This window comes from Meriones unguiculatus, chromosome 11 (assembly GCF_030254825.1).
Source record: "Meriones unguiculatus strain TT.TT164.6M chromosome 11, Bangor_MerUng_6.1, whole genome shotgun sequence".
Classification (NCBI taxonomy): domain Eukaryota; kingdom Metazoa; phylum Chordata; class Mammalia; order Rodentia; family Muridae; genus Meriones; species Meriones unguiculatus.
In genome coordinates, this window is record NC_083359.1 from 106,911,976 (window position 1) to 106,938,561 (window position 26,586).

Here is a 26,586-nt window from a genome sequence, read left to right on the forward strand (position 1 = left end):
AGGTAAAGTCTGTTGAGGGGACCAAGATCTGTGGAAGAAGAAATCTTTGATCCATACTGTCATAAAGAAAGATTAAAATACTGTGCTTGTTTCTCTGTCACCTCAAACCAAAAATTAGAGCCACACTGTGCAATGAGAGCTCAGTAAAAATGGAAAAATCTACAGATTCCCACCTCTGTGTGTGTGTGTGAGTGTGTGTGTGTGTGTGTGGTCTATACAGAGTTCAATGCTGTGTGTGTTGTCAACATTCACCCAGGATCTTTGACCGTGCCCCCCATAACCATGGGGTGTGTGTACTCATCTGCACAAATATGCCATAGTTTCTGGACAGCTGTTGATGTTAAGAAAAACCTTTATCTTTGATGTAGATTTGGTGGGCTCTGTCAGCTTTCATATGTGTTTTTATTCTGGAGATTAGGTGCTGTTTAGTTCAGTGACAGAGCCCTCTCCGGTCCATGTGACTTTCAGAATACCCACTATCTGGTCCTCTTCTGCTCAGCTTAACCCAGTCCATATGTCTTCTGCTTAGCTGAACCCAGATGTGGTGGCAAACCCGAGGCTGTCTGTAATCTCCTAGTTTCAGCTCCCCCTCCATGTGCAGAGGGCATTGATCTTTTCCTAATGCAGCAATAAGCTGCAAGCATTTTTCAAACGGGTATTTTATTTGCTCTATTATCGGTGAGAACAAAGGGAAATGCATTTGGCCAAGGTCAGTGGGAGAGGCAGTGAGACCGGTGCCAGCAAACCTGCTGTCGGCTTACGGTGTCCATTTGGCTCTGGTCTTTCCTGATTGGAGATACGAAGGAGGCTATGTTTCCAGCTGCCCAGGCCCTTGTCAGACTCTAAACCTGTGGGTCACTTCCATCTCCTTAAGTATTTCATTCATAGACTCTTGGAACTGGGAGGGAGCTTACCACGTGGCGAGACTCATTCATCTGCTTACGGGCAGGAAGGCAGTAGTGTCTTGGGAAGAGAAAGAATTTTTTTTAATTTCTCTTTTTAATTTGTCAACTTTCCCAAGTCCAGGGATGCATGATGTTTCCTGTTTCACATTCGCTTTCTGAATACAACTCTAATTCTCACGTGTTGGTTCTCCTTAGAATCTGACAGAGATCCCCTTAGCAGATTAACTGTTATTTACTTGTACAGCATCTGGGAAGAATGCTGAAAAATCGAATTGTGAGATTCTGTCTTCCAGCCAACTCTTTCCCCTCCTTTTATGTTTCACCGTGTTTCCCAAACCTTCATGTTTTCATATCTTTTAGAATGTAATATTCCAGTACAGGAAGAAAGACAGCAAGTGAGAATTACAGAAAGAATTCATATATTTTCTGTGTACATTCTAGATGGAGAAATACAACTCAGTCAATCAAGCAGACAGAAACACCTGAGTAATAAATGATATATAAATGCATTTGCTCACCTTTTTAGTATTTTTGAGTCTTCTCTCATAACAGGTGTGTGAGCTACATAGTAAATTCACTGATGTTAATTACAGTTAAAACATTCAACAAAATCATTTGGCTGTTTCTTTGATCCTTTGATCCACTTTTAAATAGTATGTGGAATTCAGCTGAAGGTACATAACAGTAGATTGTGTTAAAGTCTTTGTTTAGGCCAGGCTGTGTTTCAGATACACACAGAGAAACTGTGGACTAATAGGATACACTAAGAAAAACAGGTTTGGAAAACAGCAGAGATTTTCATGGGAAATTCCACCTCTCCCTGCATGCTACAGTGATGGGTGGGGCTTTGACTCCTAACATCTAGCCTTGAGCTGCCTCTTGACCAGACAAATTTGTTATCTGTGTCCTCGGTGTTGTTAGAACTTGAAGTCCACTCCCCACCTTGTGTGTTCTTTGAACAAAGGTCTCCTGTGACAAGTACCCAAAGAACATCTGTCAAGAAATTCCCTGCTTGGTGCACATGGACTTCTTATGGGGACTCCGTGTCTTCAGCCGCTGCACACACCAGTCCATGTGCTCTGCGTTAGATACAAGCTACTGCCAAATTCCTGTAGAAGCATTGAAGATCCCCTTGTTTCCCCCTTCCTCCCATACTCCCCACTCTGACTGTCTTCTTCCCTCCCCTTGCTCCCCCCTTCCTCTCTCTCCCCCTCTCCTCTTGCCTTTCTTTTCCATTTCTCAGCCTCGGTCTGAACTTGCCGTTTTCCCGCCTTAACTCCCAAGTGATGAGAAGGCAGACATGTACCAACCATGCCCAGCCTAAACACTCACCCTCAAGAGTGTGTACATTCCCAGTATGGAGACTTTGGCAGGAATTTTTATTGTTTAGATTTATGTATACCTAGCCTTTTCACTTATCTTTTTAACATTTTATGACAATTAAGATTGAATCTGAAGTCATTTCTCGTTAAGACCTGGCTCCTCATTTAGCATGAACATCAGGTATAAGAATGCAATGCCTTCTTATGTGTGTATCATCTCTGTCAAATAAACTGAATTTATACTTATTTGCTGAAAGCAGGTGGAATTTAGATTTCACAATTATACAGGGGATCAAAAGCTAGCGAATGGAAATGGGCTGTATAGCAAACACTGATTGTTCAGTGTGTAACATTTTCATTTATTGATATATACTTATCTATATGTGATTTTAATTTATCACTATGTCTCACAATTCCTTTACCATCGTCTTAAGTCTCTCAGCAGCTAAACTGGTCAAATTTGGGGAGAGAAACATGTATTGTGGGTGTCTTGAAGTGTTTGCTGGAAGCCAGCCCCTCATCTCTATGCACATGTCTGCCTCTAGCAAGGGATGCCTGCTGCTTCCCATTGCTTTTCTCCTCAGGTCTGAATTGCAGCAGTGGCTATGCCTTTTATCACCTTTCCTGTATCTTTTTCCTCTCTCTTCACTATCTCCCCTCAAAAATATCTACCCCCTGCTTCATAAATGGAGAGTGGTTGGGTGTGTTGGTGGAGGCTCTTGGAGAGCACTGTTGTCTTTCTCTGGTAACCAAGCATGGAGCATGTCTGGGGCTCCATTTGAGGATTCCTTCATTGTGTCCCCTAACACCTAACAAGGGGATCTTTAAACTCTGTTCCCTTCCTCCTTCTAAGATGGGATGCCTGATAGTCACAACCCAGGTACATGATAGGCATCTCACCTTCATGTTTAGTTCATTTTTATGTGGCATTACAATTTGACTGAGCCTCATTTGTGCTGCTGTTTACAGAGAGTATTCCCACGGGCGGTTGAGAATGCTTCTTATCATTATTGTTGTGTTAAACCTCATGCTGCCAATATCAGAAGAGATTAGAAAGACACCGTTGTGCCAGAAGAGACCTGTCGCCCTCAGCTTCCCGGTTCACTAAGTTTGGATGTTACTCTGGCAGATAATAATGGTCACCAGAGGAGTGCTGTAAAGCGCATGCTTCCCTTCCTGTCTGTAACTGGCTGTCAAGTCTCTGTTTAGCCACGCTAGTACCACTTTATTGTTTTTGGCAAGTCACATGCTTCTGAGGACCAAAAGTTTTCCTCTGAGAATTTCTGTAAGTTTGTCTTTGAGCTTCCTTCACTGGGTTTCCATACCATCTAGATTTCTGTCTGTGTCAGAGTACCCGATGACCTTCAGACTATTGCCATCATTCTCTGTCAACATATTAAACACACACACACACACACAACAAACACAGGAAAATAGACCTCTGGATATCCTCTTCAAAATCCTCATCTCTGTTCTGCAGTTAGAGTTTTGGACTCCTCTCATCCAAGAAGACGACATAATCCCAGCTCTCGGCTCAGTGGCTTCTAAAGCAGTGGGCTCGACTGCCCATTCCCTGTGGTGCACAGGCGCTGCTGTCCCCTCATGCAGAACAGCTCATGGGATCTCTGCACCGTGAGGAGCATGGTTGAACACGCTCCTTCCAGCACCAACTTGTTGTGCATTAGTGGAATCGCTTTCTTTTTAAACATGGATGGACCTTCCCTATTTTATATTGATGCCCATTACTTCATAACTTAATTGGAAGGAAATGGTAATTTCTAAAAGTATAAAGAGCTATAAGCATTAAATAAGACAAAATATGGCTTGATAAGCAATATACAGTATAGTAATATAAAATTCTTAAGATAAAAAAATAGGAGATGTGGAGGAGGTGGCTTCCTGTTTAAGAATATTTGTTGCACAGCCATGAGGGCCTGAGTTCAGGTCTCCAGCCCCACATAAAAGTCAGGTGTATCCAGGCATGGGGGCCCTTGCCTTCAATTCCAGCTCTTTGGAGGTAGAGGTGGTAGGATCACTGTGAGTTTGAGGCCGGCTTATTTTACACAGTGAATGTCAGACTAGCCCAAACTGCATAATAAGAGGTGTTGGAGAGAAGCCTGGCGGAAGCATTTGGGAGTTTCCCTGCACCCCAGTGCTGCTGGCGTGGCACTGGAGGGATCAGAGAGGCTGAGAATGGCTGAGCTCCAATTTCGGGGGGAGACCCCGTGTCCAGGGAGCAAAGTCGAGAGTGATAGAGCAGTACTCTAAAATGTTCTCTGTCCTCCCAGCACAGCTGCCTCCCATGGATGTGCGCACACCAAACACACACACACACACACACACACACACACACACACACACACACACACACCAGAAAAAGGAAATAAAAGGAAGATTTTCTTTTCTTCTTTAAAGACAGCGCCTATGTTTAGGCAGTGCAGGCCAAATGTGCACGCCCCTGACAGAGGAAGGGAAGAAATGGAGCCTTCTGAACAGGAGATTTCTTTAATTACACTGAAGAGGTAATAATGGCAGGCGTTGCATGTTTAATGTGGTGTTCTGGAGGCCCCTTTCTCTTCTTGCCTTTTATTTTCCTCCTCTTCACAGAAACCTCAGCCTGAGCAGAAAGAAAAGGTTCAAGGCTTGTCAGCATTAGTTTATAGATAGCTGTTTAAAAATAATGAGATATTGGGTATTGTGAGGCTCAGGGCTGTCTTGCCAGACTCATTTATTTCCATTCACCTTTTGTCAGAATTGCAGACAGAAGACATTCAATTAAAATCTGTCACCTGTTGCAGATGACCTAATTTGTACTTGTATGTGTCATAGATTAGGCCTCCATGCTTCACGCAAGCAGCTTTACCTCTGCCAAGAAAACATTTCCCTGCTAAACATTTGTGGATAGTGGTTTCCAATGCCTCTTCTAGTTGTCTCCAATCCAGGTTCTAGGTTTGCTGCAGGAGCCCTGAGCCACGCAAGAGCTGGGGGCTGCACCTTGGTGAGCTGGGGGCCAAGGAGCTTCTCTGGGATTTTGTCTTATGTGCGTTTATCCACCTGTGCATTTTAGATACACCCAGAAGCCTGTGTGACTTCCAGTGCAGCTTTCCATTTAATCACCCAGTTGGCTGCTGGGGAGCCCAAGAGCAAGGACTCCCGTTATTGAGTGTTCATTTATCTATAGGACAAGAAAGCTTTAATGTGAGCCCTGGCTTTCCTTTTCTCTGTCTCTCTCTCTCTGTCTCTCTCTGTCTCTCTCTGTCTCTCTCTGTCTCTCTCTGTCTCTCTCTCTCTCTCTCCCTCTCTCTCTCTCCCTCTGTGTGTCTCTCTGTCTCTACCAGCCTTTCAATATCTTTGTGATCTTTCTTTCTTACATCTTCACATGTTACAGTATTTTGATGCACAGACTGAGCAGTTTCCAAAACTCCTGCTCTGTGGGCCTGAGAGTCCAGCCAAAGTAACGGAAATTATCAGCCACCACGCAGTGGAGCAAGGACCATCGGCAGCGCCTGTTAGGAGTGTGGAATTTGGCTGTGGTTTCCCTTTGCTTCTGTGCTCTGGCAAAGCCAGACCTGTCTAATTGGCAGTGCCCTTTCAAAAAGGAATGAGGGGAATGGGGAATGTGTAATTTTCCTTGCCATAGGATAAAACAATAGGAAAAAAAATCAGTCTTTTATTTTAATTTTTAAAAATCACCACCGCATTTGTTCACAGCCGTGGGCTCAAGCCGTGGGCTGAGTCATGGACCTAGAGTCCCTGGGGCTGGGATTGAAAGGGAGTAGTCGTGTCCCCTCTGCTGGCACTGTTCTGCCTACCTCTCTTCTATGGCCCAGTATGGTACAGATATCATACCATATCTTCTATGGTACAGATATCATTTACTTCAGTAATTTGCTTTTAACCTTCTAGAATGGGATTCTCCCCGACTGTCCCTCCGGAATCTGCCTCTCATGCACTGTGGCTTTCCCACCTGTGAAATGGGACAAGAATAGCAACTGTCTTGCAGGGTTGCTTGGAGGGCATGTGTGCTAGTGCATAGAGAATTCAGCTCACCCTGGGCGTGAGGTGTGCAACAAGCTCTTGGGGACTTCGCTTTCTTCCACGGTACAGCAGGTGTGGACTGGCAGGTTGAGTGAACGTGCAGACAGTGCTTGTTGAGAGGGAATGGACACCAGGAAGCAGGGACTCAATCTCAAAGCCATATTTGACAGTATTGCTGTCTACTTTGAGAGGGTGGTGATAGTTGCAAGTACATAAATATTTATATGTATATTCATATACATATATATGTATGTGTCTCCAGAGGTTGGTTTGTCTCATTGTCTTAGGTGACCTGCAAACATTTAGTATGGCAGGCTTTTCCCTGGAGCCTCTGTGTGCACATACAAATAATTTCCACTCACCCGACCCCCGGCTGTGAAGACCGTAATATGCATAGCTGCCCAGATTTTGCCCCCAAAGGGGAACCCCAACGGAAGCTGCCATAGACATTCCCAGTACCTCTCTAGATTCTGTTAATCCTGGCAGCCTCTTACGGCAAGAGAGCCTTTATGCTCTGCATAGATGCTTCCCCAACAGTCTCTACCGGATGGATCCTGGGAATGGTCATGTGCTGTCCTCCTACAGGGAGGGAGGGAGGCACTGGCAGGCAGCGGATAAGACACACAGTAACAGGGTACCAGACAGTACGAGGAGGGTCTGTGTTGTCCTGTGTTTCCCATGGTCCTCCCTGACTCCACGGAAGTCTATGTTGGGTGACATTTACCAAACACAACTAGTTGTTTAATGTTCTTGCATAATCACTTCAAAATTGTTCGTATTTTAGTGTGACTATTTCTTTCTTTCTTAAGTATTCTACGAATCTTACCCTTAACATCTCTTAGTGAAGTTTTGCTTTGAAACAATATAAAAAATGTTTTATTTTTAAATTGGGAAAGTAGGTGAGGGCATTCTTAATAATTCCCTGAAGAGAAGTAATATATATGAAATCCATTTAACTTTGCACTATAATAATAGTGAAAACACCTTTGACTTGGGTCATATAATATCATGAAAATTTGCATTTGGACATAACATGCTGGCTTAGCATGGGCCGACCTGGGCAACCTTGGCTTGACCCTTTTGCTTTGCGTGGTGTTTATTCTCTTCACAGCATTTTTTCCTCCTTGCCCTGCTCTTGCTCCCTCCACTTTGTAAATTTGGACAGTTCGCACAATTTGTGACTCCCTGGTGGCATGAAGACACATACAGCACTTGAAGAAGCCTTGGGAAATGTTCTAGTAGGAAGAAAATGCCAACCATTAAAGTCTTTTATTTTTTTTGAAAAAAAAGACAATAGTTCAGTTGGGTGGACAAACCAGTCACCTTAGTTAACTTCACATCCTGTCACACATGCTATGTCATGGACATATTGTTTTTCAGAGGAGAAAAAAAAAAACAAAAAACAAAAACAACCTCATATTTTAAATTTTTTCAAAAGTATTTTATAAGCAGAGTCTAAACAGAAGTTGCTTGTTTAAAAGTATAGAAGTGTGAAAAACAGGCGTGGTTATTTTTGGTGGAATTGAATCCATTGATGTTTGGTTCTATCTAATCTGGCTCTCCCAATTACCAATCATAAATGATGTTATTTACTTTTGCTAAAATTGTTTTGAAATTTTAAACACAGCAGTTTAAACTGTAATTATTAATCCTCTACTTAATATTGGATAAATTCTAGCTGTACTGAAGAAAACCATATTCATTCATTCATTTGGGACTTGCTTTCTTTTCAGTCTGGGGTATGGAGTGAGATCATGTCTCAAAAGAAGCAAAAATTTAAGTTCTGATAATTTTATTCATGTGAATAAGCCCATCAGTTGTCAATAATCTAAGGCAAAGAAGTTGTTCACATATTCAGAGGTTGGCTTAGGTCTGGCTGAGGCTTCATGCTGCTGTTTCTAGGTGTGTTTGTATTATGATCCAGGTGATGAGAAGCTTTCTCTTCCTGCCCAGATTTTTGCTCCAGTTCAAAGAAATGCATTAAATGGCGAAGCATAGTGCAGAGATATTTGCCGCTATTGTTGGTTGGATTGTCCTTTACACTTTTACTGAGAGTATAGTCAGATCACCCCAGGTTTGGGATCAAAGTTAAAAAGCAGAAATAGATGTATTTCACTTGGTTTGAAATATTTAAAAAAATTTCGTATTTGACTGCTTTTGACTGGGAATGAATTTGCACATGAACATGTTATTATGATCTTCTAAAACATATTGACTTCAGAAAATTTGCTATTAATTGTTCTCCAAACATGGCAGGAGCCCTGCTCTGCATATTGAGTCTCTGTCAACGTTCACTATAGCATTATTAATCTCATGCTTTATGAGTGTCAATATCGAGTCTTTTTCCTACTGTCATATAAATAAAAATCACAAGTCATAAAATAATTCTTTGTCTAATTGATTTTCATTTTGGAGGATAAAACCTGTAATCCTGCTGTGTTTGGAAAGCTCTTGACTGTTTAGGACCTGGGTGGATGTGTGGGTGGGGTGGGTGAAAGGGCCAGGCAGGGTGGATAGGCGGGAGGATGGGCAGATAGCTGCTCATCTACCAAGATGGGAAGGGATGGAGGTGGGGAACATTAGAGAGTCTTGGGAACACAGACAGAAAGTCAGTTTCCAAGGCTGAAAGGGAGATGCTGGTGAGGGTGGCTATCATACACTGCTTTGAGTGTGTATAGCTACAAATATAAAACATGACCTAGCAGGAAACTTTCTTGACCTGTGTGTGTTATCAGTAAATATTTTGGAACCACATTTTCTCTGCAGATGCACTGAATTTAAGAATGACCCCTAGGTACATCTCATCCCCCCCTACACACACACACACACACACACACACACACACACACACACACACAGGAAGTGCCTCCATTAGAGGACTATACTGAATGATTTAATTCAAGGTCTAGCTGGAAGCAGTACAGCCACCTACTCATAGCACTGGAAGCCAAAGTTCTTGTGTGTGGCATATGTGCATACATGTTTTCCTGAGTATGTGTGTAGATATCTGTGAATGGAGGCCAGCAATCCATGTCCAACGTCAACCCTTAGTCACTTTCTACCTTAGTTCTTGAGCCAAGGTCTCTTACTGAACCTGGAGTCACTGACTTTGCTAGTACAGCTGGCCACCAAGCCAGGATCCTCCAGTCTCTGCCTCTGAGGACTGGGATTACAGGATGGTATGGTCACACCTGGCTTTTCACGTGGGGTCTAGGAATCAAACTCAAGCTTGAGAAATAAGCATTTTAGTGGCCTAGCCATCTCTGGAGCTTCTTCTCTAAGTGCTACTTGCTAGATAGACTTCATCCTCAGGGAGGGGTTGGCCTTGGGCTAGTGATGCAGCTCAGATAGTAAAGGCACTTGCTACCGGACAACCTGAGACCCATCCCAGGATCCACATGGTCGAAGGAGATAGATGACCAAGTCCTCCAAGTTGTCCTCTCACCTCCAGAGGTGCACCTCCGCTTATAATGTGATTACATAAAAATATAATAGATTTTTAAAAAAGAAAGAAATTTACCATTATAGTCTGAAACTCTATTGGTAATATGAAGTCTCTGAAAAGCACTAACAGAATATTCAGGAGCCCACACCCCAGAGCCAAGCAGTCCAAGTTAATTCTGCAGACTTTTGTCCTAACATTTCTAGAGATGACTAGAGTGCTATCTTCTCTTTTACTTCTTTCTCCACTTCATATTCTCTCTTTCTTTCCTTTCCATCCCTTTCTCCCCTGCTGCCTTCTCTTAATACATGTAATAAAAGTAGATTAAATGTTCTGCCCGGCTTGAGGTTAGCTGACAGACATCATGGCTAATTAATGCCCCGTGCATCTCAGATGGAATAAAATGGAACCACCTCACATAAAGTAGAAAACTCTTGGAAAAAGGTTTGAAGATGTGTGAGAGGGAAGAAAGCTTAATACTTGGGGAATGAAGTAAAAAGTGTCAGACTTTAGTAAATACTGGTATAATCACATAATAAGGACCAAACAGAGGAAGGGAGATAGAATTCTATGGACATGAAATGCTTTGAAACTGTAACTAAACAAACAGGATGGAATGAAATATGAGGATGGGAGGATAGGTAGCTGAGTGGTAGATTTGACATCCTCACTTTCTGAATTCTCTCTTTAGGAAAAACCCTCTCTATGCTGTTTGTATAGCTCTGCCTACTTTTAGTTTTCTCGTTAGCGTGTCAGCTTGTAAATAACAATCTCTTTAGGACGTATGTTGGCATTTTACCATGGAACAGTCTTAGACTGCACCATCATCCCACTGTTCTCTAAACCCAAAGGTGCTCTTCATTGCATTCAGTTCCACAGTGCAACACAGGAGGATTTCACAGTTCTAGATCTGATCTTTCTGTTGACTGGGTCCCATGTGTGGAGCTTTTGGGGGTGATGGAAGATGGGGAGGGGGTTTCAGAATACCAATGTCTTTTATCTTGAAAAACCACTGTACTAGCACAAAAGAAAAACTTATTTGCTTAATTCTTAGGAAAGTGTGCCTTTGTCCTGATCTACAAACAGTGACTTTGAGGGCTCTGTAGAAAATGCCTTTTGAATTTTCTAGCCGTCAGTAGCCATGGTTTTCAAATACTGATGATTCTGATTTCCTATTTTTAGCCTTCTCTTATAGCACTGGTGCGTTCTGAGTACCACTCTCTGTCTCCGTAGCAATCCTGGGAGATGCAGTTGACGTGTTTGGTTGTTCTGAGGTACCTGCCTTAACAGTAAGCCAGTGCCTGTCTCTGTCCACAGGGGTACGTCTTGACAGAGTACGTGGAGGTCGACAGAAGTACAAGCGCAGAATAGATGCTGAGAACAGCCCGTACCTGAACCCTCAGCTGGTGCAGCCAGCCAAAAAGCCATGTAAGTACCACAGATGTGCCTGGCTTCCCAGACACAGAATCCTCCCCGTTGGCACTGTGTGTCCTTCGTTGGCATGCCCATTCCTTCTGACTCCAAGGAGACTCCTCTTTGTCGGAGAACACAAGCTCTATTCTCAGGGATTGTCTGTGAGGAGCAGTGTCAACCCAACTCATAATCTTTTTCATTTCTTGTAAAACCATCTGTGATAATTCTCTACTCTTCCTGTTTGTGCCTAGTCACTCAGTACAAGTGTCGCATATTAATGCACAGCTGATATAGTGTGAATTTTACATTTACTGGTTGTCTTTATTTGTAGAGGTACATAACATGGATCATACTGTGATCATTAGTTCATTGGAGCTGTTAGTTTCAGATTTCACAAGAAAGTGACTTTTGTAGTTTTCCCTAACCAAATGAGTTTGGCTGCTCAACCTCCCAATGAAAATACATTAGGGGCCTCATTAATTTGGAGCTATATAAGGTTAACACAGTAGCTAGCAATAGATTAAAATGAGAATGGACCCTACTAATAATGAGCATAGGTTGGTGGTTCCATCTCAGGTGCCCTTATGGGTGTTATAAATTGTTTTTAAAGAGCCCATGATTTTATGATACCAGGTTGCAATTTGAAAGGATGGCTGGTGCGTAGCTAAAATGCAAACCCCATTCTCCTTGTCATTAACTAAAAGGGGCTGGAGTGTAGATTGTGGCAATAACTGGATCCCATTTTCTGAGAAATCAGTTAATAGCTACAGTGCCGCCAAGCTAGCAATCTAGATGTTTATTCCTGGCATTCAGAAGAGGCCCTAAGAGGTGCTTGGGTGGCAAGAATGCTTGCGTAGAGCTGTTTTTGTCATAGAAGGCACAAGCTCTTCTTGCTTCTGTGGCAGCTCAGGAGGTGAAGCTGTTTTGATCTCCCTTTAAGGAAAAAGGAAGGGTCCACTTCCACTTCATAGTCTCCAGGAGGGGTCAGTGCTGTGCATAGCCGTGCCAGCATCTGGGGCCCTGTTAAATAAATAAAGCAGACCCTGAATTGTAAATGAAAGGACATTTTAACTGTGTTAAAGGAAAAGCAGCCCATTTTACATAAAATTAAAGCGTAAGTGAACATATGGCATAGTTTCTTTTTGCCTTTCCAGAAAACATTATGTTGATTATACTTTCAATTGTCCAATCTGGCATCTCCTTCTCAGCCGGGGAAGCAGTTTGGCATTGTGCAGATAGGATCTAGGAGTGCAATAAGCAGATTTTGCACATCATAATTAAAAACTTTCTGATAATACAATAAAATGCAATAAACACTAATGCTTAATTTCATTAGAGGGTTAGTGTTTCTTGATTCAATAATATCTGGATTGCCTGTTTCTCATTTAACTTAAGCGCACATTGACCAAAACCATTGATAGTTTCTTTTACAGAAAGAAAAAAATGAGTGTCAGGCTCTTTGCAAATCAACCCTAAACGGGGGGACATCTATCGTTTTCTGTGTAAATGGGAAGAATTGGGAGGTGGCTTGCCAGGTACCTCCAGGAAGATTACAGCAATTGCAGGGCACTCCTTGGTCTGAGATAAAGAGTTCCTAATGAATCGTTACTCATTATCTAAAGGCTGCTGTGTTAATTTTCCTTAGTCCATCCAATTAGTGTGTTTTTGTAACAAACATTTATAAAACTTAATTTTCAGATTCTGTCAGATAGGCATCAGGGGAGGCCACAGGCTTTGCTGAGAAGGTGGCCAGGGAGATTTTTGTACCCCTGTCTGGTTGTTTGTGTTCTGTGAAGTCTTAAGAATGGAAATTGGGTTTTATTGATTCTAATTAGGGAAACATTAAATAAGACTTACCCGGAAACAGCGCTGTTGGCTATCCTATTTGCTGAAGGATGGAGATGTCCAGGCTTTTGCCGAATCATTCTGACCTGCAAGTCAAGGAGCCATGACTTGGATAAAACAGGCTGCATATTTTCCCCCATGTGAAACAATAAAATCTGGAATCGTGATTTCCTTTGGTTACACACTTGTGCCCTTGACTGATGTATACTCATGTAGTCCTGAAATTCCGACATCTTCAGAGGAACAAAAATCAGAACCTCTCTCCGAATAAGCAGAAACACAGGTGTTCATTCCATGGTGAACAAAAGAAGTAGATATCATTTTTTTCCCTATTCTGTAAGGTAAAAAAGAACCTTTAACTTCCTTAGTTAACCTTTTCCTAGAAAGTGTTGTATTTTGGAATATTTCTACCCAAAATATTAAAATATTAATATTGATGTCAAGGACAAGTAACTATGTGAAATAAATATAATTCATATGCCCTTATTAGTGCACTTGAAAATATAGTTTCAGTGTTGCTTGTACAGAGACTGAACAAGATCAAGCTAGTCAACATTCCATCATGGACTGGGGGACCCTCACAAGCCCCCCTCTACCATCCCCACAGAAATTAAGGAACTCTTGACAGTTGATAGCTTTTGCAGGAGGGGGAGTAGCTTTGGGTATAGCCCCTGGTATGCCTACCACACTGAGTGGGTGGTCGTACACCATGAATGTATAGGTAGCACAAATAGGGTTCTGGGGGTTATTAAAAATGAAAAAAAGAAAATCTGAAGCTGGATGGGGGAAGTGACGGGAGGGTCCTGGAAGACATAGATGGAAGAGTGAGGGCTGGATTAAATAATCACATGGTGAAAATGCTTTGTATTAAAAGTTCATAGAATCGATGAAATGTTATATATGCACATATATATATATGCATAATTTTAGGAAAAGTGCTAGATATTTCTTCAATCAGTCTGTTACCAAAGAGATGTCATTTGGAGTTGAATGATTTAAGAACAGAGTGAAAGGCAAATGTATAGCAAACACACTTGGAACTTTGGCTCTGTCCACAAAACTTCCCCTTAGACCCTCGATTTTCTGGAGGGATATTACCTAGGACTCTTAAATATGTGAATTGATTTTTACCCATTTGTATCTCCTCCCATAGAAGAAAGAATCACATCTAAAGCTACATCAAGAAATTGAAAATCAGGCCAACGAGAAAAATCATTTTGTTAGCCTGGCTTTACGGCCCCTCCATAAACCCGCACATGCCCCTGAGCAGTAAAACACATCCGATGAGACGCTTTCCATTTGTCTCTAGTGTTGACTTTATGAAGATTTCAGAAGCATAGATCACAAATTTCAGACAGATAAATCTGAAGCAGAGAATGAACTGGGGACAACAGATGAAAGTAGAAGATTAAAGGGAAAGGTGCTTGGAGGAGAAAATGCTGTGTCCTATAAGCAGGGTCGTTTTTATGGGCACAGATATTAGCTGTATTAGGTGGGTTGGTTTGCTACATGGAGACAGGGGAAAAGGCGGGAAACTCCTGTTTAATGCATCCCAAGAAGATGGAGTTATATAGTCAGTAATTCATCCTGCCAGAAGGGCTCTGACCCTTGGCTCTTCTTTAAAGGAATTAAAACAATTAATGACTTTCATGCCTATTAAGACTATCGGCATTCGTGGGCCTTTGCTTCTGCATTAGCCCATATTTCAGTGCTTTCCAGTAGGCTTCTATTTTGAAACTATTATTTCAAAATATTGTGTGCTATTTAATCTGCTCCCCCATATCCCACTTAAGAACCAGAGAGCAAACCCAGGAAGCATCTAACTTCTTTTATCTGTTTGCTATAAAAATGTTCACAGCAGGACCAGCAAGACCAAGTCTTCCGTTCAGAAAGCCAGGCAAGGAACAGTGAGTTCTTTTTTGCTGTGAATTTTCTTAACACTACTCAAAGCACGTGGAGTGAACCATGATGGAGTATGTGTGTTTTATTGTAGGCTTCTGCAATTAGTTTTCAAAACACAAAATACCTTAGGGTTCATGAAAGTGGGTGATTTCGTTAGTGATCATGTAGTGCTCTGGTCTGACCTCACAGATAACAAGATCGTCTCACATTTGTTGGTGGCTGAACCAGAGAAGATCTACGCCATGCCTGACCCTACTGTCCCTGACAGCGACATCAAAGCCCTCACGACGCTCTGTGACTTGGCTGACCGAGAGTTGGTGGTTATCATTGGATGGGCAAAACATATTCCAGGTAAGTTCCCTGGAAACCCCCAAAACCCCACAAAGGCTGCAGGTGCCTCCGGGATTATATGCCCTATAAGAGAAAAATTTACAATTTTCCTGTGAGATTATCTCTTAACTATCACTGTTGTTTGTTCTTAATTCAGAAGAGCATTAACTTTTACATAGTGATAACCATTAGAGTTATGTACCGTCTTGAATATGTTCATCATTCATTTCCTACTTGAGGGCACTGTTTGCCACCATTAAATAAAGAAAATACAGCCCATAAAACCATTTCTTGGTTATATTAAAGCTTTTTATCTTTTTCTTGAGGAAATAAACTTACAGGGTTTTTTTTTTTTTCCGCTTAATTTATTTTTAGCAGTAGGCTAATGTCCCCCTTTCCTTGTGAGAGTCTTCCATTTGGTTCGTTTTCATAAATCTTTACATTGACTTTCTCTTTCTGATCACAAATTTTACATTATTTTGCAGTTAGATATTTATGATGAACTTATATGCAAAATGAAATGCTAGACTAAAATGCTAGTTTTTTACACGTTCTGATTTCAAGGTAGAGTTTTATTACCTTTCTTTCTTGACCCATTCTATAATTGCAAAAAGCATACCTGGCCACATATTTTGAAAACATTAGCATTGTGTTTGAATTCATTTTTATTTCATTTGACTTTGGTTTTCAAATGGTTTATGAAGAAGTTTTCAAGTGACAAGAAATGTTTTTCTGGCACACACGGTTAACTTATTTCCGTCTCCTTAAACTAGTTTGTCTTTATGCTTTGAATGGTACAGTAATTTCTTTAATCAAATTGATGGAAGTCCCTCTCCCAGCCCACACTGAAACCAATTTATTGGTCATGATACGCCAGCCATGTCGCTAACAGTCGTAACGAACTGTCAGGCACTATCGCAGTGAAGCTAATTTGAAGTCATTAGGTGTGCAGCGTTCAGGCAACAATTTGTTACAGTGGTTAGGGACACAGCTGACATTTCTGAATAGCTTTGTTCAGGGCAGTTCTAGATGAGACCAAGCAAATTGTAAACTAATTTAAACATCGCTCTGTATTATACCGGCTACTTTGTCTTACACTGTTTGCTAATAAAGCTCTCCAAATTAAGTCAGAACTAGTTCAATAGGTAACTTGAATGCGTGCTTGGAAAACACTCGCACAAGAGTGACAATATCTAAAAGAACACAGTTTGTCCCTGTGGATATATAATGCTGTATTTAGATTATAATCACATGTCCATGGGTTGTACAAAAAGGCGTTCGGAGGAAGAGTTTAAAAAGAATCAGTGGCCAGGTGAGGTGATCCTAGCATCTGGGAGGCTGAAGCAGGAGCATTTTCCTTGACTGTAGAATGAAAGCCTGTCACGGAGGGAAAAGCCAGGTGGTTATCATTGCATAGTAAATGAAAACCTCTTTGGAAACAAAGTGCTGTTTCTGGGTGTGTGTGTGTGTGTGTGTGTGTGTGTGTGTGTGTGTGTTTTTCTGAGGAAAAAAATCAAACTAACCATTTTTGAAATAGTGTGTATGGAAACATTTTTAGATCATCAAGATTGATCATTGATGTGGCATGACATTGTTCCATATATTTATACCTTGATAGACATTTTTGCTGTTTTAATGCTTTAATATAAATAGATTCACATTACTTTCCTCCTCCCGTTACTCCTCAGCCCTTCCCAGCTGCTCTCCCTTGAAGTCTTCCCATGCCCCACTCTCAAGCTGATAGCCTCTTTTTCCTTTGAGTATTATTCTTACACACACACATGAATGCACACGTATTTTAAATATAATTATTCGAACCCAGGTTTCTCATATTGGCACTATTGATACTGGGTACTAGAAAATCCTGCTGTGGCTGGCTTTTCTGAGTATCATAGTATATTTGATAGCATCCTTAGCATATACAGACTAGATGCTAGTAGCACCCCTGAAAAACAAACATGTCCTTAGACACTATCATAAGATGCCAGATTCACAGCAAGAAACTGCCCCATCCGTCACTATTGAGAAACACTGTCCCATCCAGGATATTTATTCTCTATTCAAAGACAGACAGATTTGTGGCAAAGAGCATACAAGCACTCAGATAAGTTCACAGATGTTTCCAAAACCTTCAAAACACATTCAAGCCCAGTGTGACTCCTAACACCAGTGCCAGGATCACTGCTAGACAGGTTGAGGCAGGACAAGTGCCACATGTCAGAGTAGCCTGGGCAGTCTGTGTAAGAGTAAGACTGTGTTTTAAAAAAAAATAGCATATATATGAACATCTGAGTTCAGGTCCCCAGTTCCATACAAAAGCTAGGCGTGGCAGCGCAGACATGTCAGCCCAGTCCTTGGAATGTCGAGACAGGAGGATTTTGGGAAATTGCTCACTGGCCAGAGTAACTAAACCAATGAGCTTCAGGTTCTATGAGAGACCCTGTCTTCAAAAATAATGTGGAGAGCAATAGAGGAAAATGCTTGGCAGCGACCTCTGACCTCCATGACTCCTGCCACAAACAAACAAACAAACAAACAGCAGTATATATCACCCATCATTTGTTTCAGTGAACTTTGCTCCAGTCTCCCCAGTATTTTGATACCATCTAGAATTGTCATGATAAAAACCAGCTATAAAAAGAAAAGAAAATAAAACACAAAACAAAAAAGAAAATGTCAGCTCTTCCCAAGCCCCGTGGTTGGGAAAGGTCAGAGGTGAATTTGCAGTCCTGATTGTGCATCTGAGTGGAGATGTGGCTTACAGAGGAGCATGCCAGAGTCATGGGCTGGGTGACGTCTGTGACAACAGTAACTTTAAATAACTCTGGGTAGCGCCATTTCCAGTGCTGGAAACAATGAGCACGCAATTATGTGCTCAGTCATAAGCTGGGGCTTAGACTCCATGGGGGCTGACGTTATTCTCTCTCCATAGCAAACGGAGAGGCGGTCACTGTGGCACGGTGCCTGTAGGCTCTCATTTTCCTCATGCCAGAGGGTATTTTAAATAAATACAAAGAGAACCTTAGCTCCTCAGAAGGGAATTCGAAAAACAAGAATTCACTGAGAGCTTTTTGTTTTTGTTTTTGTTTTTGTTTTAAAACCCTATCCATGCCTCGATGAGTTTGGGAATGGTGCAGGAAGCCCTGTGGTATCAAAGCACGCCTGAGTTCAAGGGCATCCCAGAGGCACACACAGCCATGTGGAACATGGGATGGGGAAGTGACAGCGAAGAGAGTATAATGACTTAAAGTCACATGTCCGCCCTGATAGGAGAAAAATTGTGTTCTCTACGGGTGGGGGGGGGGGGACCAGCCTCACTAACTCAGTCTGGAGTCAAATTACAGTGAGAAGTAAATGGAAACTCCCCTTCGGTTTTAACCTTAGAATTTTTCATGTAACACTTATGATAAAAGTGAAGTGAACTTATTACATGCACACACGTGTACATGTGTGTGCTTATGTGCGCACACACACACGCACACACAATTCAAGCCTTTGTGGTCTGCACTCTGTTCTTAGTTTGTGTGCTCGCACACACACAGGCACGCTTGAAGCTCTGCTTCAGGCCAGTTCCCCTGCTGCACCAGCTGCAAATACGCTTTGGCATGCTTGCTTCAGTCTCATGAAAAGAGAAGAATCCTACCAAAGAAAGTATTGAACAAAAGTATGTAGGGAGTGAGGGGTTTTATCAGCAAATAGAATTAGTTGACTTGCACTAATAAATCACATGAATGGGGACATGAGCTGTTATGAAACATGACCACACTTATCTGTAGAAGAGGGAGAAAAAAAGACCACAAGGGCTTCAGAAAATGCTTGACTTTAGCTGGAGGAGCGTAAGGGCACAAGAACAGATGATGGTGCCCTAATAGCCCTTTTTAAGAATGACAGGCCCTGCCATTAGCATCCCTTTATACCCTTGGAAATTGCTCATGCCTCGCTTTTCTGCCTCCTATCTGCCTGGCTCTTTTTTATTTCTCTTTCAATTTCGTCCGTGCTCGGATAAGCGCATGCTAACACAATATGATTGAGCTGTAAAATGGAACGCTGTCGCCTCTAATCTCTTTTATGTAGATATGGAGGCCCTGCACACTCCACTTCATTCCCTCGCCATTGTTGGGTTTTTCAGAGCAGCCTGCCAGGTAACGGAGGCTCAGTCAGACAGTGGAGCTTGGTTTCACAGGGCGTGATAAGACGATTATCAGCCCCACAGGCAGATCTGTGATTGTTCTTCGTGGCTGATTAGGATATTATTATGTCCTGGAATTTCCTTAGCAAAATACAGCCCGGGCTGAGCTGGTGGCACTTAAAAAGCCCTGGCCCACATTAGCTGACCTATGTAATGGCTTGAGTGTATTTACGGATCTTGTCGGCCGGCTACTTTGAAAGGACAGGGAAGTGTTTGCACAATAAAGTGAGTGGGCGTACTTTAGAAGAAAATATGGCAGACGTTCAGATCGTCCCGTCTCCATCATCTTGTGAAAAGCGAAATTAATTTAGCTGATTTGACTCCACAGTGGAGGGTCTCGAAGCTAAGCCGTGCTCGTGTTACCGTGCTCTGCCGCTGACCCACGCTCCTTGCTCGGCTGGAGTGTTGCTTGTGTTTCACGTGACAAGCAGGTTATCGTTCACAGCGGAGGGCCTTGCTCAACCTTGGGAACACCCTAGTCACAGTCTTTTTTAAAAAAGATTTATTTATTCTTACTTATGTGTGTGAGTGTGTGCCTGTGTGAGCTAGTTGGCACTACGTGCATGCAGGATTCCGCCTGGCCGGAAGAGGGCGTTGGGGCCCGTGGATGAAGAGTTACAGGCGGTTGTGAACTGCCCAGTGTGGGTGCTGGAAACTAAACCCGGGGCCTCGCCGCCCACCAGTCTCCTTAACCGCTGAGCCATGTCACCAGCCCACTCCATCGCCTTCTTAAAATAGTGTCTCAAGTAATGATGACGTCAGACAGAAATGGAAAGAACCCTGGGACTCTCCTTCAGCCATGTCAGGGGTGTTAAAGCTCTCAGAGCAGACCACACTTGGAGTGTGAAGTGATGATAAAACAATTCTAAGTGTGTTTCTTCCTGTAAAAAAGTAGAAAGCAGCACCAGCCAGCATTTCCCATTTCTGCTAAATCTTTTCATTACAATTTATTCACTTGTATCCCAGATGTAGCCCTTTCCCTCATCCCCTCCTAATCCTGCCCTCCCTCCCTCTTCTCTTCCCAAGTCCTTTTCCTAGTCCCCTGATAGAGAAGTTCCTCCTCCCCTTCTATCTGACCCTAGTCTATCAGGTCTCATCAAAACTGTCTGGATCCTCTTTCTCTGAGGCATAGTAAGGCTACCCCGCCAGGGGTTGGTGATCAAAGGACAGGTACCCTAGTTCATGCCAGTGACTGCCCCTGTTCCCCTTACCCTGCTCCCCTTAATAGGGAACCGAACCGTATGGGCTACATCTGAGCAGGGGGTGTAGGTCCTCTCCAGGCATGGTCCTTGATTCATTCATCAGTCTCTGCTGGACTTCTTAGGCCAGATTTTTGGCTCTGTTGGTCTCCAAGTGGAGCTCCTGTCCTCTCCAGGTCTTTTTCAGTTAAGAGGCTATATCAAAAGGTGTTTACTGACAGGACTTTCTAGAGTTTCCCTAATTTTAATTTAAAGACTTTGATGTAATGACACTCACCCTCTCTCTTTCTCTCTCTCTCTCTCTCTGTGTCTCCACACACACACAAATTTACAAAATAATCAAGAATGTTTGAACGTTGGTTCTCAGTGGCACTGTTTGGAGTTACAGTTATTGTTCAAATATTTTTTTTCGGTAAAGACTAATTTTTAAGATTATGCTTTCATGTTGAGGCTTTACTTTTGCAGCATTCCTTAGCAGATACTGTTGGTTACATTCCACCGCCCCATGTCTCGCCCTTTTAGGACAGAGTCTCACTTATCCCACACTTGTCTCGGTCTTACCTAACTGTGTGCAGTCTGACCTCAAACTCATAGCAACACACCTGTCTCATCCTCCCATTTTTAGTGTGTAACACCCATAAGTGAGATACATGCAAAAGCATGGAAACAATGGCAAATATAATTATAGGAAATTCTATAAAAATAGGATTACATCTCATTTCTAATAGAAATAAGTCCCTGTATGGAAAGTGTGGGATGCACTTTGATCTTTAAGAAGCAGGCAATGATTGACTAAAGATGCCCCATGCCATATGTAGGTTGAGCTTAGTTCAATTCTGCATCAGTAAAACTTGATAAATATTTCTTGAATCATTGGTTTAAAAAGTGCACAGCACAAAACTTGAACTAGCCTTTAGGAACCATTTTTACTTCATACCACAACTGAGTTTATATGTGGTTGTGTTTTATATGTCGCTGTGAATGGGTTAAAGTAAATTTCAGTCTCTTTCCCCAGTAATTCCTTATTTGTTTAGGTAACTGTTAGATAAGTGGATAAAAGTTAAATGCAGACCCAAAGCCCTGATAGTAAATAAGGCTAAGTTAAAAGCTTAGTCAGTTATTAAGTGGTTAGAGATTGTCTAACCTGCCAGCTAATTGTATCCCTTCATACCTGTTGGTTAAAAAGCTAATGAAAGTAAAATCAGAAAATATGAGCTATAGCTAAGAATGTTTTATGTTACTTAATTTCACAATTAATTATACTGTGAAAATCAAATGAGGAAAATATACATGGAAATTATAAATCTATATATAATTAATTCATGTACTATAAAGTGTCATTTAAATGTAAGATATCTGTGATTCATTTTTATTTGCAAAGTACTACTTACACATGATGCTTTCAGTGCCTTAAATCCAAAGGACCCAACAGTCAGTATCCAGAGAAGTTATTCAACAAACTTTTGCTCTAGTGAACAAGGGAACCCTTCCTTAGCTAAGAGATCATTGTGTAGGTCTTTCCATTCATTCCTGGATACCCAAGGTCAATATTGTCTCAGTAATGTCATCTATCTTGGCCGACCTTTAATACCTATAAGTTTTAGAACTGTAAAAGAGAAACAGGACTCAGTTGATAAAAATGGTTTGTGAAAGACATTTGAAGCATCACCCAAGGGGTCCTTTGTTTTCTGTAATATGAACCAACAGAGGGGCAGTGAGATATTCCGAACAGATCAGATTCAAGAGATAAGTCGAAGTTGTTATGGGGACCCACAAAGGCCCATCCTCCCATCCACACTCCTTGGGTATGAGCTGCTACTCAGCCATCTCCTCTGAACCATGACATCCATCCTGGAGATCCAAGAGTATTTGCTAAGGCCCTGGAAGCTAACCAGGTGTGTAAGAGCCAGGACGCTTAAAAATAACAAGACTCCCAAGGTCATTCCCTGAGACTATGTAAACAGGGAGCAGTTGCTTGCATATTATGCAGCTGACCCTAGTAAAGTCCCTTCATGAGTGGAAACAATTGGCTTCAAGTCACCCATGCTCCTATAGGAACCTGTCACTCATGCTCTGAATAAGCTTGCTGGTTCATCAAGCTAGATATGAGTAGATTTTTTTAAATGTATGTATAATGACTGCCCTAGACATTTATTTGTTCAAGATTCTTGAAGAGTCGCACAACATAATTGATTCCCTACTGATAACTGGCAGAACCTAAGATGAATTTGGTGAAGGATCAATTATATTGTTGTCTTTGAGATGGGCCAGGTGACACCGAACTGAGGCTGAGCTACCTGGGTTGGGAATATCCGTGCTACAGTCCAATCCCGTTGCCCACATAGGATGGGACAGTTCTCTATTTTGATTCAGTGGCAGTGCTGTATCCCTTGATGTGGGTAATGAGACACAGAACAGAGGCTGTGCCATGTGAGTGTCCCTGGGGAGAAGGGACTTAGGAGAGGTGTCTTTGTTCACATTGTATGGGCAGGCATGCTGAGTGTGGCCGTCATATTGCTGGAGAATAGATTGCCATCCCTGAAAGTAACAGGCATGAGGTGGGTTCATGGGCGGGCCATGGTCTCATGGCCGGTGGGACAGATAAGACACCAGAGCTGCTGCCAGAAAGTACCTGCTCCCCCAAAGAGGAGTTGAGTTGGGGAAAGGCATTAAGATGGCGCCCTCCTTGTTAACCTCTGATTTGGTAGAAGCTCTAAAAGAAGGTGAGGTGATGCGGAGGTCCTCACATGAGCTTGTTGTTGATACTGATGAGCTATAAAAGAAAGAGAATATAAATTAGTAAAGACTGTTAATATTAATTGCTAAAGAGCCATTCCTGGCTTTCACATTGAGGATGGAGGCAGTGAAGTGCAAGTGACTGAAGATGGCCTTCAGGTCTGAGAGTTAATGTAGAGGTGCATTTACCACACTGATTGATGGGAGCCATGCTAATGGCCCAGTACTGGGCACTGTGGTAACCAAGGCTTGCTCTACCCCTGAGCTGAATGACTTGGGAAATATTTCCACACGAAGAATTGGAATCTCAAATAAATGTGTCCAGAATTTACAAATACCATCCATGCTTTGTATGTTCATCTCTACCTTCCACCCATTTTGAATACAGGCCACAGATTACCTTGTCAGAATCCTTTAGAAGTAATTCTCTCCCAAGGGTCAGCATGATGGCTTAGTATGCAAGGCCTCTTGACCTCCAGCCTGACAAACAAGAGTTTGATCTTTGAAGGAGTACACAGTGAAAGAAAAGAACAAACTTCTGCTATTTGTCCTCTGTCCTATGCACACAGAAATTAAATGAATGTGGAAAAACAGTAGTTAGCTCTTTTCTACCAACAAAAGACTCAGGAAGCTAAGGAAGCTAAGAGACTCAGGAACCTTACTACACTAAATGCTCACAAGACCCAGCTCCCCCCGCCAAAACCACCCTTGATATCTTGTAAGCAGTGAAGAGCTACCAAAGCAAAAGAAATTCTTCAAGAGAGCTGCCTGTGGATTGTGCAGAGGTCTGTTTGGATGAAGCTTTCATGAATTTTCAGCCATGCCGAGGTGAGACTTTTGGGTGATGCACCTGCCTTTGAGTCACCCCCACTAGTGCATCTAACCCTTTACCCATGAGCCTGTAGATAAACCCGTAATCCAGCTGCTATACTGCACCAGTTACTTTTCTCACAGCCGTGACAAAAGTACCTCACCAAAACAATGGAAGGAAGGGTTTGTTTTGGCCTATGTAGTTCTTAGTGATTGGGAGGATTATGAGAGAGCTGATCACATCCCATCTGTAGCTACAAAAAAATAAAAAATAAAAAGCAGAGGGATGAATACTCACCCTCACCTCACTTCCTCACTTGTGTTTATCCCTGGACCCAGTCTATGGAAAGACACTACTCGCATTTACTTGGCTCTTCCCACAACTGTTAACCCAATCTAAAAGCATGAAAAGCTCCCAATGCCTAGAGGCGGGTCTCTGAGGTGATTCTAGACCATGGTAACTCGACAGCCACTGTCAACCACCACAGACAACACCTAGCCTTGACTGGAATCATTTCTTTAGGACTATGGTGGTGCCTATCTGAAGTGAATAGATTTTTTTCCACCTCTCCCAGAAAATGTCATCAAACATGCCCATTGCACCTCTCTGCCATCATACTGAATTTCCTCTGCTCATGTGAACTCTGTTCAGTTTTACCCTTGACAGCTGCTAGATCTTTCCAAATATTTTTGCCATTCATGTCTAGCCATGCTATTGCATATTCATAATCAAAGGGAGATTGTAATCTTATAGCACATTATTAAACCATAGTAAATCCCTAAATGCATTTTAAGTGCTCAAGTGTCAGCTTTGTACATAGCATTATGTTCAGTATGATAGGAAATTTAAGACTCCTTAAATTAAAGTATCTACCCCAAATCACACAGTTATGCCTATAGAAAAACACACACATACACATGGATATGAAGGTTGTCATGATTCTCTTCTCACTTTACATCATTATGGCTTTCCTATCTGAATTTGGCACTGGTGTTCTTTTGGATGGACTTAAGCTTTAAACAATAAAACAACTATATCTGTGCAGGATTTCATTGCATTTTTAGTGACAGCTTCACAGTGTAGCTCAGAGCGGCCTTGAGTTTGAGCTCACGTTGCTTCAGCTACAGTGACAGACAGGCATGCCATGACCATACCTGGTCTACATAGTCTTCGTTGCTTAGAAAAATCTCACCAGCCTTTTATGATGCTCATGGCACCACTGGCTGCTGGTTATGTCTTTGCTCCTCTTCATGATCTGTGCACTTGAGAGCTAGGAGCTTGGACTTCTACTGGGGGTTACTCAATACCCATGGTGCATTAGCGGAATGATATTTTTGCCAGTGGTTTCCATTTATTTGTCAGACATCCCAGGCCACCTACTTGTACTTTATAACAAACTGAGGATGATGTGACATTTCACCTTGAGTCTAAACTTTGACTGTACACTTACAAAACTGAAGGGCAAGGGAAGGTCAGTGGTTAGAGAAGGAAATGCATAGCACATTTTAAATCGATAAAAATCAAGATGCTTGATGGATGATATGCTCTAGACATCACATGTATTAATGAAGCACAGCAGTCACCACTTGGCTACTTATGTGAATTCTTGAGAAAATCCTTAAATGCTTGGTTATAAAGATCATACACACCCCCTTTCCAACTCTGTGGAGGTTCACATGCAATTTATTGACACTTACTTGTAAACAAACAGAATTGACTTACTGCAACTTTATACCATATGAAAATGGTGGGTTGGATGGGTGTGGGTCCTTCCTGTATCCCCAGATTTCTAGAAACTGAGGCAGGGACATGGCTCCATGTTCAAGGCCACCTTCAGCTACCACCCCAAAAAAACATCAACCAACAAATCAGTAAGATAGCTCTACTATTTATTTCCCTCCTTTTCCCCTTTCCTTGTACATACGCATTCAGCAAGATGCTGTGTGCACACACACAAGCATAAATACCTCACAAGTTCTGCTTCTCAGACTCTCATAGTACAGTGTGGGAGGAGGTGTTGAGAGAGATGAACTTGTGACTAAATGGAGTGGTGAAGACTGAGGCTGTTTGAAGAAGCATAGAGAGAAACAAAAAGCCTTACCACGGGAAACCTCGACTTCCATGCTGAGGGGAATGATTTCCGAGCTTACGCCTCTACAGATCTTAATTGTGAATGATCTGATTGAAACTTCCACTTAGGTGTGACATCACAGTGGTTGAGGAATTTACGCAGCACTATCCGTCTGTGCTCTGGAAAATGGTTCTGTGCTGTCCCATGGAATCCCTGATCCTGTGACCTAAGATCTGTTCTGATTTGTATAGGGGCTTGGGGTGGTTATGATATCATGGAGACCCAGTCTTTCCATTTGCACTACACCATGATCTCTCAGAAGCCGGAAATAGCTGGGAGTTAGCCGAGGTTTGTCAGAATCCAGGTGCTCTGTGGACCTGCTA

General features: G+C 42.2%; 1 protein-coding gene across 14 annotated transcripts in view; it reads left to right on the top strand.

The window, feature by feature from the left end:
- The window catches only part of Esrrg (estrogen related receptor gamma), a 612,722-nt gene that overhangs the window by 535,406 nt on the left and 50,730 nt on the right, over window positions 1-26,586 (top strand). For all 14 annotated transcript variants that reach the window (XM_060364903.1, XM_060364899.1, XM_060364900.1 and 11 more), the window contains 2 exons: window positions 11,025-11,135; window positions 15,057-15,218. In XM_060364903.1, the coding sequence (XP_060220886.1) occupies window positions 11,025-11,135; window positions 15,057-15,218 (273 nt within the window). The remainder of the gene's footprint in view (window positions 1-11,024; window positions 11,136-15,056; window positions 15,219-26,586) is intronic.